At 36.0% G+C, this 17,443-nt stretch overlaps 1 protein-coding gene across 7 annotated transcripts in view; it reads right to left on the bottom strand.

The window, feature by feature from the left end:
- LOC121320935 (protein FAM13A-like) overlaps positions 1-17,443 on the bottom strand; it is an 80,130-nt gene that overhangs the window by 19,556 nt on the left and 43,131 nt on the right. For 6 of the 7 annotated variants that reach the window (XM_041259796.1, XM_041259768.1, XM_041259761.1 and 3 more), the window contains 5 exons: positions 13,909-13,950; positions 4,311-4,352; positions 3,906-4,085; positions 3,066-3,255; positions 1,272-1,348 (listed from right to left, as the gene is read on the bottom strand). In XM_041259796.1, the coding sequence (XP_041115730.1) occupies positions 1,272-1,348; positions 3,066-3,255; positions 3,906-4,085; positions 4,311-4,352; positions 13,909-13,950 (531 nt within the window). The remainder of the gene's footprint in view (positions 1-1,271; positions 1,349-3,065; positions 3,256-3,905; positions 4,086-4,310; positions 4,353-13,908; positions 13,951-17,443) is intronic. The other variant, XM_041259778.1, reaches the window with a different exon arrangement.

Here is a 17,443-nt window from a genome sequence, read left to right on the forward strand (position 1 = left end):
GACACATTTTCATAAAGTAATAGCGTTACTGAGGTTTTTTTTTTAAGCTGTGCACACAAGTGAAAACTGTCAAATTTAACTTAAACTCTGGAAAAAGGGCACTTAACAAAGAAAAAAAAAAAAACACCATTTTGGTTTTCATTTATTACTCCTCATCACAATCAAAACAACAAAACAAAACGTTGATCACTATACGTAATAATATTTACCTTGCTAGTTTGGCCTGTGTCTGGAAAGTGTGAAGCATTTCAAGTGATGTGCATTACCTGCATCTGAGCCACAGATTCTGACTCGCTCGCCAAATCTGAAGCATCACTTTGTTGATGCTGTGTTAATACCATACATCACTTGCCATTTTAGACACAGATGTGCACTAAAGAAAATATTACTCCATACCACTTTTCATATTGCACTAACACTTAACTAAATGGGCAGAGATTTGTGATGCATGCCAAAATGAAATCTGATCTCACCTGATTAGGTTGCCAAAAAAAACCACTTGTCAGGAGACACAAACGCCCTGTAGATAGCGGTGACATTACAATCTTACGTATCACCAATTTCAGCTGACGCACAAAGGGTCAAAAGGAAGGCTCTCAGTTGAGGAACCCTGCCCTAAACTGTGCAAGCTCTATCATCTGTGGAACCCTGCCCTAAACTGTGCAAGCTCTATCATCTGTGCAACCCTGCCCTAAACTGTGCAAGCTCTATCATCTGTGGAACCCTGCCCTAAACTGTGCAAGCTCTACCATCTGTGGAACCCTGCCCTAAACTGTGCAAGCTCTACCATCTGTGGAACCCTGCCCTAAACTGTGCAAGCTCTATCATCTGTGCAACCCTGCCCTAAACTGTGCAAGCTCTATCATCTGTGGAACCCTGCCCTAAACTGTGCAAGCTCTATCATCTGTGCAACCCTGCCCTAAACTGTGCAAGCTCTACCATCTGTATTTTGTTTTCAAATAAATGATGTATCTTTTATAATTTAAAGATTAAATAAGCTGTCTGAAGATCAAAGATCTTATCACATAAAACGTACATTGTAACTTAAAATTTTAAAAAAAAAAAAAATATATATATATATATATATATAAAAAAAAACACACACACACACACACACACACACACACCACTTTTGTTTTTCTGTTTACAGGAACAGGTAGTTGGTTGACTGAAAAACAAAATGTAAACCAATGCACTAAAATATCTATGCCATGAATGTATTCAATATACAGATACAAGTATACAGTATACAAATTAAACTGCAATCTTACCTTCCCTCTGCTAGAGCATCCATTTTCTCAGACTTTGTTCTGTCCTGTAGCCTCACTGGGCCAAAACATTCCATTACCTGAAACAAGGACCCTGTTTTTAACAAACACTAATAATGTACAGCACAATACATCACACAGAGCAGGCTGCAATTTTTATCTACTGGCAGCGGAGTGTAATTATATTATCTTTCTCTATATTCCTTCCTTTTAGAGTACACCCTCCCACAAAAAAAAAAAAAAAGCAATTAGGCATTTGCTTTCCCAACACTTGTTTTTCAATCAGAATTAGGTAATATTCTGAAAGGTAAAGTCACAAATAAATGTAATTTCAAACTAGTTTTGCTCTCTTCCAACCTTCTACAACTATATTTTTATATTGTAAGCAAATTAATTCTACTTCTGAGGCATGAAAACTCTCCATCAAATCTGTATTAGGGAATTACTGTGTGCCAAGTCACTCAAAAAATGAAATCACCTTCAAGAATAGAAAAAATAAATATATTTATAACTTCCCAACCCCAAACCTTTGCAGTGGTTTGTACCAGTTAGGACAATCTAAGTTACAAAACCTAGAGGATTTAAAAACATCAAATACTCATGTTAATCTGAAATGATGAAACTGCAGCTGAAAACTACAGAACAACATGCCACTCAGAGAACTCTGCCCACTCACCAGTACATCTTACAACCTGACACATGATAAACCACTTATCTCACTCTAAAGTATGAACTTCATAGACCTCCAGACAGAAATGTCCAATAGTTCCCAGGCAATATAAATGTGTGACCTCATAGTCAACCCCCCCTTTTAACATAGGTACAAGTTAAACTATGCTAAACCTAAAGACCTTGAAACAGCTGAGCAAGCAGTTAACCACTAGGTCACAACCCCTCCTGTCATCCTACCTTGGCTACATACAGTTACAGCATTTCCAGAGGGGACTGATGGACCAGCTTTGAGCACAACTGCAGCTTTTGCCAGGACAGTGCTTATACAGTATTAAAAATCATATGTTCTAGTGCGTTTGACATTTAGTGGCATCTGTGTCATAGCTGTCTGAGAGGAATGCATGACACAGGCCATAACACAGTACTGTTTAATCAAACACCCTCATGGTTTGGTAACTGTCAAACTCTCATAAATAACATAGCGCCTACAACAATCTTTTAGTACTGCTGAAGGGCTTTGTCTTCGATGTACTCTTAAATGACAAGCAATGAAATCAGATAGCAAAAGCAGAAAAGATCCATATTTTTCCGGTTCCATTTTGCGGAAATGCATACTTAACACACAAACACCACAGTAAATATGCAATAAAGCATACCTTCAAACGCACACCGATTCTGTTAGGGAGAAGATAACATATCTCTGTGGGATTACAATCAAAAAGCATTTTGAAAACTGCCAAAAGTTAATTGCCACCTTTTGCAAGTCACATCTAATAAAACCATATTTTTTAGATTTGTATCATTACTTGAACCTTTAAGTTTTTTGCAACCATCAGCAAATGTTATCTATTTTTCTATGGTAAAAAAAAAAAAAAAAAGTAATGCAGACTCTTTATGAAACCTCTGCAGATACGAATATCTTTTCTGAAGGAATTGCTAGATCGCTCCTTCAGATTATATTTTAGACCAACTTTTAGTTTTGGTTTTAACAGCCATGAAATGAATCAGTCAGTCAGTCAGTGATGCAGAATTCAGTTAACAAATTTTCATTTTGAAAACATAGGCTGTCATTGTGCATTGCTCACCAGCGCTTTCACTGGAATTGCAGGGTGCAGCAGTACTTACAATCAAGCCTTCCTTGTTTTCTTTGAGCTCAGAAAGCTTGGTGATGGACTTCTGCCTCTTCAGTTTCATGCTCACCTCGATGTAAGAGGTGCCGCTGTCTATCTGCTTTTTCTCTCCATCCAGCGAGACCGGTTTACTGTCTTCGGTGGTGCTGAATACAGAGGGAATGTTCTCTTTATTGATATCGTCCCTAAAAAAGAAATCAGAGTCTCTCTTCAATGCATACAAAAGATTCAACATATGTGTATTTAAACAATATATAAAATATAATAATAAAATATTAGCTACATTCACAAATCTTCCAGTTAGCCCCTTTCTCTCCTTCAGTTAAATAATGTGTACAACAGGCCAGGGAAACAGGGACTCTACTGAGTGCAGCTCACTGCAGTTCTCTTTTATTTCTTTTTTTATGCATCCATTTTTAAACTTTGACAGTAATTTTTTAAAACATGCCAGCACCAATTACTCCTCTTGGCTAAAAACCAGGTCTGGGCATACAGTATTTATATTGAAATGGTATTATTAAAGTAGCATGGGATATTAAAAATCATCACTTGTAATGAACAGTCATAAAAATAACTGTCTGAGGTTTTTATGAACAAATAAATGATACAACTAGAATAATGTAACATCTTAATTTCCAGTGGTGCCCTTGACTTCAGTTTGTACACATTTTTAAAGTTGTTTTTGACTGAGGCAAAACATACTTGCAGCAAGCCTGGGCTAGGGTCTGAAACTCAGGACCTGTTTGTGCTGCTCTGTGTCTGCCCTGTTCCAACCACTAGCGAATGTGCTTATTAAAAGCAAAATAGCCCATTACAGTATTATTAGTGTTCCTACATGTCTTTGTGCCTCAGTGTCTCATCCTGATCTCTCAGATGTCGTCTTCTCTGCCTGGCAGTCACTGATGGAGAGGAGGGTGACGTCCCCAATTCAGATTCCTCTGAACTTTGACCCCCGCAGCCATGCGCATCAAAGAGGTGCTGCTCTACTGCTGATCTGATTGTCTTCTCCAAGAGACTGAAATGTGAATACAATTTGTCACGCACACTAATCTAAAAATTATATGCAGGGAAAAAGAGACAGAAATGCAGAGCAGACAATTACACGCTGTGTTCATACAAATATTTGATACGTTATAGTATACAAAATATAATGCGGCATAGCAACGAATGTGATGTGATTGCAAGATGAAAGCCAGTGGTTTATAAAATATGACAGGAGTAAAAACATAAGAGCACTTACTCTTCAGATGCTGGTTTATGACTGACAGATGAGATCTGTGCACTAAAGTAAGGGAGAGACAAGAAGCATGTTAGAGTAATCTGATGATGGGGTTTCCTAGCTCATTGTACCACCACCCACTCAATCCCAAAACATACACACAGTATACACAGATTATTCCACACAAAAGAAAAATCCCACCATACCACCAAATAGCAGATCAATTTCAATTGGCTCTAATGGCTTAGGTATTCATCCCTGGGGAAAAAATGATGAGGATTGAATTGGTCACGCAGCAGTTTTCTTTCCCTCACCTTTCTTTTTCATCTAGTGGCATTTTAAAGCCGAGTAGTGTGAGCAGCCAGAGTAAAGAAAAGCAATGCAGCACAGACTGAGGGGAAGGGGTGGAATTGTACTGCCCCCCTCCCTCCACAATCTGATTGGCTCAATGTTATGCATTCCTCTGGAATACCAACTGTTTTCAAGACCCTCAATACATTATTCACTGAAAGACACGGCATTTAAATACCACTGAGATTTGATATAGTGTAGATCTCAAAACAAACTGCTTTCTACACTGATTATACCATCAAGAAAGAGAACAACAAGAAAATGGCTTGTGTTACATAACCAGTTATCCATCCATAACTTCAAACACTCAAATTCTGTGGTCAAACTATTACCACTGTTTAAGGCATTAGCTTTGAAACACGTGTCTACTTGAATGAAGTTTCTTGTAGTTTCACTTGATTTTAAAAACCTGTTACCATAATGAATGAAAATCAATGTAATTGAGTTTCTCAGTGATTCATAAGTTAAAGCAATATCCAGCATTAGCTATATGCTTTTTTTGTTGCTATATTTAATATTATAAACAACAACCTGACTGCTGGGATATTAAATTTAGAACCGCAACCCACAAACAGCTATATGAGGTTGCGTATAGTGAATATGATGGGAAGTGGTTTTTGGTCGAGATTTTTTTTCTGAAAACCAGCTGTATTGCTTGTTTGTGGAAAAAATAAGTACAGCACACCCTCGCCATAACGAACATGTTGGGGTTCCAGCCTTTTTCTTTGTTATATCAAAAGGACCATCAAAATGAACGATAAAACTGTTGGTTTAAGTTAACGAGATGAGATTGTGAACAAAAGTATAATTACATGTACCTGCCCGTCTCGTGTATGCAGTATTCTGCCTTTGCTTTATCTTATTCGTTAAATAATTAAAATGCAGTACGAAAAGCAAAACTCGTAAATCGTAGCTGAACTTTTACTCAAAATCAATCTAACATGAATCGTTTCAAAGTGCACCAAATCTTAATCTAACATGTAAGAATCCTCAAGCCGAAATGAAGTTCATCAGATCCTCAAGTTTTTGTTGTTATTGTTGTTATCTTTAATCAATTTTGCTTCGCAGCATGGTTGCTGAGCAATCCAAAAAAACTGTGCTTTTTGACAACCTATATGTTAGATTGATTTTGAGTAAAAGTTCAGCTACGATTTACGAGTTTTGCTTTTCGTACTGCATTTTAATTATTTAACCTATATTTTGCACCATAAAACGATTTTCGTTTTAGAGGCATAGTTACACAGCACATGCTTTTTAATAAGATAAAAGAGTTGACTTCACAGCGGAGGTGGCATCCCGATCATGCATACAGACCAGGATGTTGAAAGGATCTTTTATTTTAGTTTTTTTATTTGGGGTCCATTATAGCTGAAGGTTTGTTACAATGAAGGCCGTTATAGCGAGGGTGTACTGTACATGCAAACAGATAAATAGATTAAAAAATACCTGACTACTGAGTTTAACCCTTTAACTGTTTCTTTTAAATTTGTATTATTATTTGTTTGGACTATAGCTGTGGGTAGCATGCCAAATTAATTCAGTACCTGCAAAATTTATTTTCATATGGAACACTTTCCAGTAAGCTGATCTTCTCTAAATATTAAACTTTGGTTGCTGACTGTGTTTGAAATATTGAAATGTCCCAGAACATATTTGTTTTAAAAGCAAACCCACTCCCTATTCTAAACTGGCTGGTACAGGTATTGTTAAGCTCTCATTACAGAAAGACCAACAAATAAATAAACCACACACACTAAACGCACCCATAAATTGAAACTGCTTCAAATCAGGTTTTTGTTCCTCATCCATGGTCTACAGAAGCATTCCACATGTCACATTACACCATAATGCATTTGTTGCTAGTTGGTACGCTATACAAGTTCCATTTTGAGTGGGTATGAACATTTTAAAGAACACAAAGCTACACATCTTTTATACTTAGTGGAAGAAACACATACTTTATTTACAATTTGCCTCTCCCGCAGAAAGGTGTGTCACGCCTCTAAAGACTAAATAAAAATTTAAAAAAATTGGCTAGGTTTGTAAAAAATGGGTAGGCTAAACCAAGATTAACTAATTAGCTATAACTTTCATTGTGCGTCTGTCCCTAACCACATCCTCTTCTGTTGGCCTTTATTAACACAGATACCATTGCTCAATAGGGAGCTATAACCCATCCAGGCAAAATAAAGAATGGGTAATAGCAAAATAGTGTAACTGTGAGAAAGACCTGTATAATAGTGACCAAGAAAAAAAAAAAGGAAAACCCAGGGCTGTAATTGGCAACACAAAACATGGCATGTTCAGAGGAGCAGAATGCATGTGATCTGAACCTGAAGATCAATCCAACCAGACAAGTTAAATTAACAAGTGTCAATTCAACAGTAACCCACCCTCATAAGGTATAGTATGAGAAAAGGAAGCTGGAGAACACGTTGAACTAATTTCACTATTTATTTATTTATTATAAATTTAGTAGTCGGCTATTGATTTTTACTCTGTTTTTTCCCCAATTTGAAATAGCTAATTATATTTATATTTTAGACTCAGCTCATCGGGAGTGGTGAAGACAAACACACACTGTTCTCCGAAATGTGTGCCGTCAGCCGACCGCTTCTTTTCACTCTGCAGGCCCACCATGCTACCACCTCAGAGCTACAGCGTCAAAGGACAACGCAAGTCTGGGCAGCTTACAGGCAAGCCCGCAAGCGCAGGCCCATCTACAGGGGTCGCTGGTGTGCACACTCTGGCCGACCTAAGCCCTCCCCACCCGGGCGATGCTTGGACAATTGTGCCCCGCCCCTTGGGAACTCTCGTCCACGGTCGGCAGTGGAATATCCTGGACTCGAAATGGTGACCTCCAGGCTATAGGGGGCACCCTGCACGTTGCACTAATTTCTATCATTTTTGTATCAGTCAATCAATCTTTTTTATATAGCGCATTTCATAGTGGACCACCATCACAAAGTATAAGTTAAATAATCAGAACTTTACAAGTAAACACAGCAACAAAGATGTACAGTTAAACACCCACGACCAATCACACACTCATCCAGTGGATTTATTTTTATAGATAACATTTTGTAGAATGTATTTTATTTATAGTACAAATATAAATAAAATTAATGCACAAGTTAAGCATCTGCTAGTGCTAATGGTAAATAAGGTAAATATTTACTTCCCCTTGAATTCAACAGCAGGTATTTCAGTTTAATCAAAGATCAGGTTTAAAAGGATTATTCTGACTATTCACTAGAACCTTATTCAAAGAATAATTGAGTGCTGTTGTAGTCAATAAATTACACATTCCTTCAAACACATTAACATTTAGCTAACTGTGTAACAAAATAAACAGTTTACATAAAAAAATATGAAACATTTAGGCAATGTTCCATCGCCAAGATTATTTACTGTTTCAGTTAAATGCATCTAATTTGCTGTTCCTTTTCATCTCAGCTAATCAGATTCCACTTTCATCAGTGGAAAGTGGAAAATACCCACCAAAATGCACATTTGAAAAAAAAATCTCACAAAAACAATTGTCTTCTTGGTTAAGTTAATGTCGCTGTGTCTTATACTATTCTTAAAGAATGCTACACCAGACGCGATGTGGCAAGCAGAACTGCGGTGATAAATAAATAGGACTGAAACCTATTTTTTGCGGGTTTGACGCGCGTCAACTTGAGCAATTAGACAACAGCTTCAATGCACATGGTCCAGCTGGGTGATGATGCAGTAGCCAAAATGACGGAGAAAAAAATACTTGTCGTTGAAAAAATACCCAGAGCTTTATGACAAAGGGCATCACATTTGAGTATATCCGTGAGAATTATTTAAAAAAAAAAAAAAAAAAAAAAGCTATAAAAAATGTTTTTATACAAAACCACTTAGTTATTGGTTTAGTTTCAAACACACCGTCTTTTTGTTGTTTGTTTTTATTGTTATTTAAAAATATATTTTGACTGTACCCATGATTAGCTTACACTCTTTTTTTTGTTTGTTTGTTGTTTTTTGTTGTTGTTTTTTTGTTCGTTTTGTTTTGTTTCTGACAAACGCGCAGAGCTGTCACACCGTTGTGGTGCGAAACTCAAATCCAGACTGCACTAAACGGAAACACAAAATTAATACATATATAGTTAATCTGTTACACAACTGCGTTTTACATGTTATGTTCTAGGTTTTAAATAAAGATTGTTTTAATTAATTGCGGTCCCTGTCATTTCGTTTTTTAAAAAAGTAGCAACATGTTTTGAATAATTACAAACAATTGAATGTACTTCTAACACATTATTATTATTATTATTATTATTATTATTATTATTATGTATTTATTTGCAGTAGTAGTATTTATAACAAGGTTTACTTGAAAATGTGAATTTTTTTTTAGCTGCAATTTTATATAGCAAATGTTTTTTCTCTGGTATTCCTGTGGCTGCTTAGCCTAAAAGTAAAGGACTTCTGCATCGTACAATTTTGTATATTTACAAGGTGAGATAATATTGGTGAAGACACAGAATAGAGTTATTTTGAAAACAAAAGGGTGTGTATTATTACAGTAATTAATACACAGCAAATTTACTTATCTTACTCAAGGTGAAATCCTTCACATAACAAATGGGTCAGGAACAACTATGTTGTATCAAACACTGTCCAAACGAATAGCCATTTTTCTTGTAGACTGCAAGATACGCATATATATTTTAAAACGAGTCCCCGCAACATGAACTCGACACAGTATTGTTTGTTTGTAATACCACTCTGTCTCTTCCGCCTTTGTGGTTTGGGGAGTGTAAAATTCGTCATACCTTCAGTGGTCGTTATGACGTCACCGAGCACATATTGTAATCTAGATTGTATGGACGCATTCTGACCTAAACCGGTTCAGGACACAATAGCAGTGTAAACGCTACGTGAGAAATTGCATGCATCTTCGCGGTGAGTCGATTTAGGTCCGACGTGGCAGTGTAAACGCGGGATTTTAAATAAAGAGGTCAGATTGAATTTACTCTACCAATCCCATGACACAAACTCAACTATACAGACCAACATTTATTTTACCAGGTGTATGTATGTAGAAAACTGTTGAACCGTCTGAAGACAACAAGCTAGCAGCTTCCGCCAGCAATCCTGCGCCATTCAAACGGTAATTAAATTAGTCAGGATTTGTGAGATTAAATACAAGGGCTTGCTTTGCTTTGTACACAGAATGTTAGTTAACAAAAATGAACAACCATAAGTACTAATGACATTATATATAGTTATTTTTATTTATTATCATAATGTGAAATTGAAATCCGATGCACGTGTTAAAAGTTCAAGTAATTTGATTTGTAATTCCTTTTTTGTTTTTAAATCAGGTGTTCTAAATTGATTTTTTTTTAACTACTTTGCACAACGGTGTATTTGGTCTAATGTTAAGAAACAAAGAAAAAGATTGTTATTTATTTTTCGAAAATAAAACGTCATTGCACAAATAGGAAATCAGGTTGCCAATTGCACCACTGTGATAAATTACCATTTGCATCTCCCGAAATAAAATCCTGGCTACGCCCCTGCTGCCAGGGTTTTTCGTAAATGGGTAGATAATCTGTAAATGCGCAGTTTATTTCAAACATTAACAACATAACCAAAGGCAGTCAGTCAGCGAAAATATGTGTTAAAACGTAGTGGATCTGATGTAGCCATGTACAATGGTAAAAAGACAGTTGCATGTGGAGTTTTTCTATAACAAAAAAGATAAACCACCAACTCCAGAGGCATCAACAGAAACCGAACCTGACTTCCGTAGTTCAAAATGTTATTAACAGCACGTAAAGTGTTTGCAGCTCTCTTGATTCTGACAATCTGGCGTATAAATGTTTGTGATGAAAGATCTGGTAATGTTAGAAAGCTAGCTTCATGTTTACATAAAAATTATTAAAATCGTGCCTCGGGTTTGAGCACGGTTTCGCTGCTTTAGATTTTTATTTTATTTTTTATTTTTTTTTTGGTGCTATGCCCCACCAGATTTTCAGCCAAGAGTTATATTTTATTTATATATATATATATATATATATATATATATAATATATATATATAATAAATATATATTAGGACCTCAAAAAAGTAAACAAACCAGATTATGCACGCATAGTGATCTCTATGGAAAGCCATCTATAAGAAAATTTGAGCTGCTTTGAGTCAGTCTCATGGGACAGAAAAAGGCAAGCACACCATGCTGAAATGCCTCACATAAACAGTACCCAACTTGCTGGAAATTTAAAGAGACTCGTTTAATAATATATATCTATATATATATATATATATATATATATATATATATATATATATATATATATATATATATATATATATATATATAGCCTTTATAATTATATATCTATATATATATATAGTATATTATATATATATATATATATATTATATATATATATATTTATATATATTATTATAAATTATCCTGTCGTAATCACTAGAGGCAACCTTAAACAAACATTCTTGTGATCTCTATGGAAAGCCATCTGGGTAAGAAAATTTGAGCTGCTTTGAGTCAGTCTCATGGGACAGAAAAAGGCAAGCACACCATTCTGAAATGCCTCACTTAAACAGTACCCAACTTGCTGGAAATGTTGTGTAGTGATTTTTTTATAGATATACACATGTATATATCTATATTGTGTATATATATATATATATATATATATATATATATATATATATATATAATATAATATATTAATAGTTGACAATTGTTTTTTTTGTTTTGTTGTTTTCTCCCCAATTTAGTCTTGTCCAGTTATTTTCTTAGCTCAACTCACCGCTACACTCGCTGTCCTCTGAAGTATGTGCCGTCAGCCAACCGCTTTTCTACACACTGCAGACTCACCATGTAGCCACCCACAGGTACAGCATCTGAGGACAACGCAGCTTGCAGGCAAGCCCGCAGGCACTGGGCCAGATCACAGGGGTAGCTGCTGCGCGGTATGACAAGGGCACCCTGAGACTGCACGTTCTGCATCTACTGAATTGGTGTTAAGGCAAAGCTTTGCCAAGTTATACAGATGTGGCACTTGATTAGAAAGAGCCACAAAATTTGGTTACCCAAGGGCATCCGGCATACTTTAATAAAGGCAATGTATGCAGCACGTTCGTTGTCATGTTATTTGTCCCATCCAGTAATTTATTTTATTAATACGGAGTCAAAACAAAGAAAACGTGGCTATTCGGGTCTAAAATTCCAACTAGGAAAAAGTAAGCAGCAGGTTGAGGCGAGGTGGCTGTGCTAGATCACTTTAGTACTGATTTAACTTGCAGACAGGAATACTTTTTGTCTGGGCTGACATTCCAGTTTGGTTTTTCAAAGCTGTTTATTTTATTTTCTGTTCAGCAGCCTCTGTAGTAGCTTTTGTTTAGTGTGTGATTCTGAAGCTAAATAGCGAACAATGGTATTTTCTCCAAAGACACATCAATTACCTCAATCTGCATGTACAGTTTCTTTGGGAAATATCTTGAAATGATCATCAGCCGAAATATACTTTGCTTTTTTGTCGTCCATTTCTACTATTTTACCTCCAATGCTGAAAACTAGATTGTAGCAACCTAAATGAAAACAATAATAAAATAAATAAAATGAAGTGTCAACTTTTTGTACTATTTATTTTGGGAATAAACAAAACAACATTTGACTTTAACTGCTATTTGGCATCCTTTGTTTTGTAGTTAATTCCCTGGGGTAAAGTAAGACCTACACAGCTTATTCCTTACTCCTGGGATATTTTTCTACTTTAATGTGTTGCATATTGTAACGTCTTGCTGTAAAATAAAGGCACACACACAAGGGCCATACCTCCTACCCCCGCTGCTATGCTGTCTCTGCCTGTATTCTGATATAATGGCTTTTATTAAGAATATTTAAATTATGAGTATCTGAACATGAAAATCCTGTGTTCATATCCCAGCACATTTCACCGCCACTAAAAAGAAACTCAGTAGCCCCCCACCCCCCACCCCCAACCCAATGGTGGCATGCCTCCAATTGTTTTTAAAAATAGCTTGCAATGTAGCACTAATGTCATCACTTAAGATGTCATTTAATGAAAAATGCTCCATGTATTCTGGTGAGAATGACCAACAGCCACATTAAAAAATGAACATGGTGTGATAGGAAAAGTACACTGCTGGCAAACATCCGGTCCTTATGACCCCTAAATACATAATACAGTAAATCTAAAACTTAACATTACACTATTAACAATATTAGTTCCTAAACTCAAACAACTTAATTTGATCATGTAACTTAATAACTAGATAATGTTAACTATTAACATGTGGGAGTTATATATCTATTTGTTTCAGGGAAATATCCAAAGCCAAACTAATTTAAACAAATAAAGGAACACTAAACAATTATTACATTGAAAAACACATCCTACAGTCCTAAATGTATTTTTGGAAATAAATTATGGAAACAAAGAATATGGCCATCAATGCAACTGTAACTGACACTCTTGTCTTTTAAAGAGAGATAGGGCCATATTTTCAGTGAGTTTTCTCCATTCTTTAAATTAGCTCCTATTTTTTGAAAGAAGAAAAAATTGGTGTTAATGTGACAAAATCTGAAACAAAAACCCTCAGAGTGGTTCAGAGAACTTGGATTATATTCCTTAGTTTGGTTCTAATTTTGTAAATGGAACAGATGCTTTACCCTTTTCAGAATATAGGAAAGAATTAAAGACTGGAGTAAGTGTCCTTCAACAGACCGGCCTTTCACACAGTTTTTCCCTGTAATATTAATACACACTGTACCTGAGAGTGGCTACCATATAGTACAAGTCTGGTGTTGCATATAAACACCATAAAGCAAAATGTTTTTTTGTTATGATGGAGGTATCGATATTATGAAATATCCTGAATGTGTATAGATTTTTTTTTTGTTGTTGTTACTCTGGGCTTACACGTGCGGTTGTTTTAAATTAACTGCAATAGTAATTGACAATTACACAATAAACCATGCACATGTCAGCTGTCCTTCCTGTGCAGAAGTCTCTAAGCAGCATTTATATTACAGATCTTGCGGTAAAAAAACAAGTGCTTTATTACATGGTACACAATCCACTTAGGCTTTGATGTCTTTGAACTCTGTGTCTGGTACACCAATCATTCTAATCTGCCAAAAGTGATAAACAAATATGTTACCTTTCTGTAAACTATGTAGAAACATTGCATACACATGACATCTGTTTATGGAACAAGAAAAGAAAATAGATACCTCATGTAAAATGGAGACATTGACCTTTCCTCCTCTTGAGAACTGGAAAAGAAAAAAAGAAACACATTAAAAATGAATTCAAATTATATATGATTGTTCCTTTTACTGTAGTAAAATCTGAAGAATGACATTAGATTTTAGTTTCAGTGAATCTATTATCTATTTCAAATGCCCTCGACAGTAAATGCTGTGGCAGAAAAACAGCAACGTGATCTGTTTTTCTTTCCCCAGCACACAACGTCCACATTTCAAAACAAATTTAAAAAACTGTTGTTACCTAGTGTACTGCACTGAATAGGTTTATATTTCACACTAATGCAGGTAGTGTACGGCAGGAAAAGCTGATTTGAAATGATTATAAAAAAAAAAAAAAGCTTTAGTGAACTACAGTAAGCTTTACAAAAGTCACTGCGCAAATGCCATGAATGTGGATCAAGCCCAAATGTAAGGTGTGCCTTAGTATGAACATGTCTGTCTAGGAAGTAAAAAAAAAAATGTATTTCAATAAGACAAGGACTATATTGAGGAACTACTGATTGGTGTGTTTTATACAGGAAAATGTGTTACGCCTTTGGTTTGAGATTATTCTGATGGTCAGCCCAGCTGAAACAGGAGAACGGAGATAAAGGATTAAAACATTTTCTCAGTTAGATCTGCATCAGTACTTGCTCTTAGTAATTACAGTCAATGCATAGTGCCTCAATGGAATTGCTCCCTCCAAGAAAAGGCTGCTCAAATGCAGGAATGTAAAATGAATGTCATTAAAAATACAAACGCTAATTAAAATACGCAGAAAAAGGAAATTACTATACAAAGGTGTGGGCAGTAGGAAGCGAACACAAAAAAGGGTTCCCGGATTTGGATGTAAAACAGAAAATGTTGTTTGGGCTATTTCCTGTGGAATGACTGGAGTCTAAAATTAAAAAAGAATACAGAAAGTACTACACATTATTACATGCGCATGAGATCCACAATACAGTACTTCAGAGAATCAGAGGAATAGGGTTTTATATAATCACAATTGCATTATGAGCCCATTTTTGACGTCAATAAATCAGGTATTTTTTGTTGAAAATATGTAGACATTCGTTGCTGTAGTTTTAGCAAAGATCTGTACAAAAGACAAACAATTTATATATTTATTTTAGTATACTTTAAAAGAAAAATTACACATTGCTAATTAGGTTTCATTACGTGCAAGTTGTTTATATATAACAATAATACATTTAAAAAAAGCCTGCTGCAGAGCCAAACACTTCCTTAGGCCACCTTTTAGCAGCTCTAGAGCAGCGGTTCTCAATCTGTGGTCCGTCAAAGTTACATAATTAAGGTAAGGAAGCGGCAGCATAGTTTACAGATCCCATTGCAAACAAAAAATTTGAGACCTTAAAAACTGAGCTACAGAAGCAGGAAGAAAATGCTACATGGAGAATAGCTCCAAGTTAAAAAAAAAAAAAAAAAGGTCTAAACTCTTGTCATATATTGTTTTGGAGTGTCTAAAATGTATTATTTACTAGGGCGTTTTCATCTATTGCGCTCACAACAACTCAACACAGCAGCTTGTAAAGTAAGGGATAACACACATACTGCTGTAGTTGGGACAGAGGCACAAAGCAAAGACGTAGGTTAATGTAACACAACACACAAGCCCTGAAGTGTGTTATCCCGCTTATAAAATGGATACATTTTATTATATACTGATGCACAAAAGAAATGCAACACCCGGGTCTAATGGATTTAATCAAATATGTTAAACATAGATATCAAACAAAATCACAGAAAATGTGAACAAAAATACAGATCAAAGAATCATGATAAGTTTTCATTATGAAATGTAACACACTGTCAAAATGGAAACATTACAAGTTAGTATCGGGTATGACCTGCCTGAGCCTTAACGCAATCCTGGCAGCGTTGACACACAGTGTGTGACACACACACCTCTGGATAGATTCAGCTGACGAAGGTTGGCTGGTTGCGGTTGTCTCCTGTGGATGGCACTGGCAATTTGGTCAGGAGAAAAAGCTGGCCACGGCAAGACCTCGACATTGCAGGAACGGAAAAACTGTTGCCTCAGGGACTTTGTCAATATATCGCTGAGCAGTAAGGTTATCCTCAATCTGCACCAAAGGCATTCTTGTGTTAAAGGAGATTCTTCCCAACATCACCACACTTCCACTGCCCCACCGGTTGGCTTGAGCAACGCAACAGTCATCTCACCACGAGGTCTCCACACACGTTGTCTTTCATCAGGTCAGTCCAGGGCAAAACGGCATTCATCAGTGAATAAAACGTTCCACCACTCTCTCTGTGCCACCTCAGATGTTCTCTGTCCCACAGAAGATGGTGATTTCATCTCTCAGCTGTCAATGTGTTACCCCTGAACGGCCTCCGAGCGTGCAAATCATTTTTGGCAATTTGAACTCAACTAAAATACCAAACACTGAGCACCTGGTGTTTTTATGAAATCACATGACTTGAGCTCAGTAACCCAAGGAACAATACTATTCAAATAATCAACAAACCTATCTGCTCGCTACTTAAAATGTAAATAACAGTATGTATGTGCCCAATGAGTTACTGATGTAAAACTTAGACTTAGGGCTTTTCATTGGGTATCAGTATATATACAAAAAACAAAAAAAAATAGTCCCTCAAACAAGGTTCTATTTGTAAACATTAAACTGGAGGTTTTCAACATTTCCATTTATTGTAATTAATTAAAATGAATGAAGCCTCTGTGCTGGTCTCAATCACTCCATAAACAGAGCAGACCGGCTTGGAGACTAACATAACAAAGCTCAGGGTTCTCCCCAGGCCTTTTCAGCTGGACGGGCTGCCTGGCTAAGTGGCTGCTGCCACCCGTCTTGCAGATGCTACTGTGCCTTTAACGATAAGGATTGATTGTGCTGCTAGCAGACTAGATCACTTGCGCACGCTGGTTGAAAAAAAATCTTGGAACCACAAGTGTTGCTGTGTAATGTCTTGACACTACATTTAACCAATCAGAGAGCTGAAGAGGCGGGTTTTCTGTTTTAAGCACTTTGAGAGGCTGAATTACGCACTGAAGCATAGAATTCTCAAAACAGACTGTTTACATTTTCAAGACATTTTTTTAGATTTCATTAGTTGTTGACTTCTTATATCTTTGTGTCCTTTGTTTTTTTTTTTTTGGGGGGGGGGGGGGGTTTGCTTGTTTTTTTTTTTTTCAATTGAGGTTTTGCATTTTGTAATTTTACCACTTGTCTGAAAAGATCAAATGTGACGAAAGGAATGTCAAGTCATTTTTTAAAACTTTAAAAGACCTCTCACAACAAAGTGTTTATTTATTGCGAGTTTATTATGTCATGTATTGATCATTTATGAATTAAACTGTGCTTTGGCAAAAATAAGTTCTGCTGTGAATTGTACTATTAACTGTGCGGTAAAAATTCTCAACAGCCAATCAGAATGCACCATCCAAACATTCTGTTTTATAAATATAGATTATAGCTGGAGATTCGTAGCTCTGACTGTTAATATTATATTAATATTA

Source organism: Polyodon spathula, chromosome 1, assembly GCF_017654505.1.
Source record: "Polyodon spathula isolate WHYD16114869_AA chromosome 1, ASM1765450v1, whole genome shotgun sequence".
Taxonomy (NCBI): Eukaryota; Metazoa; Chordata; class Actinopteri; order Acipenseriformes; family Polyodontidae; genus Polyodon; species Polyodon spathula.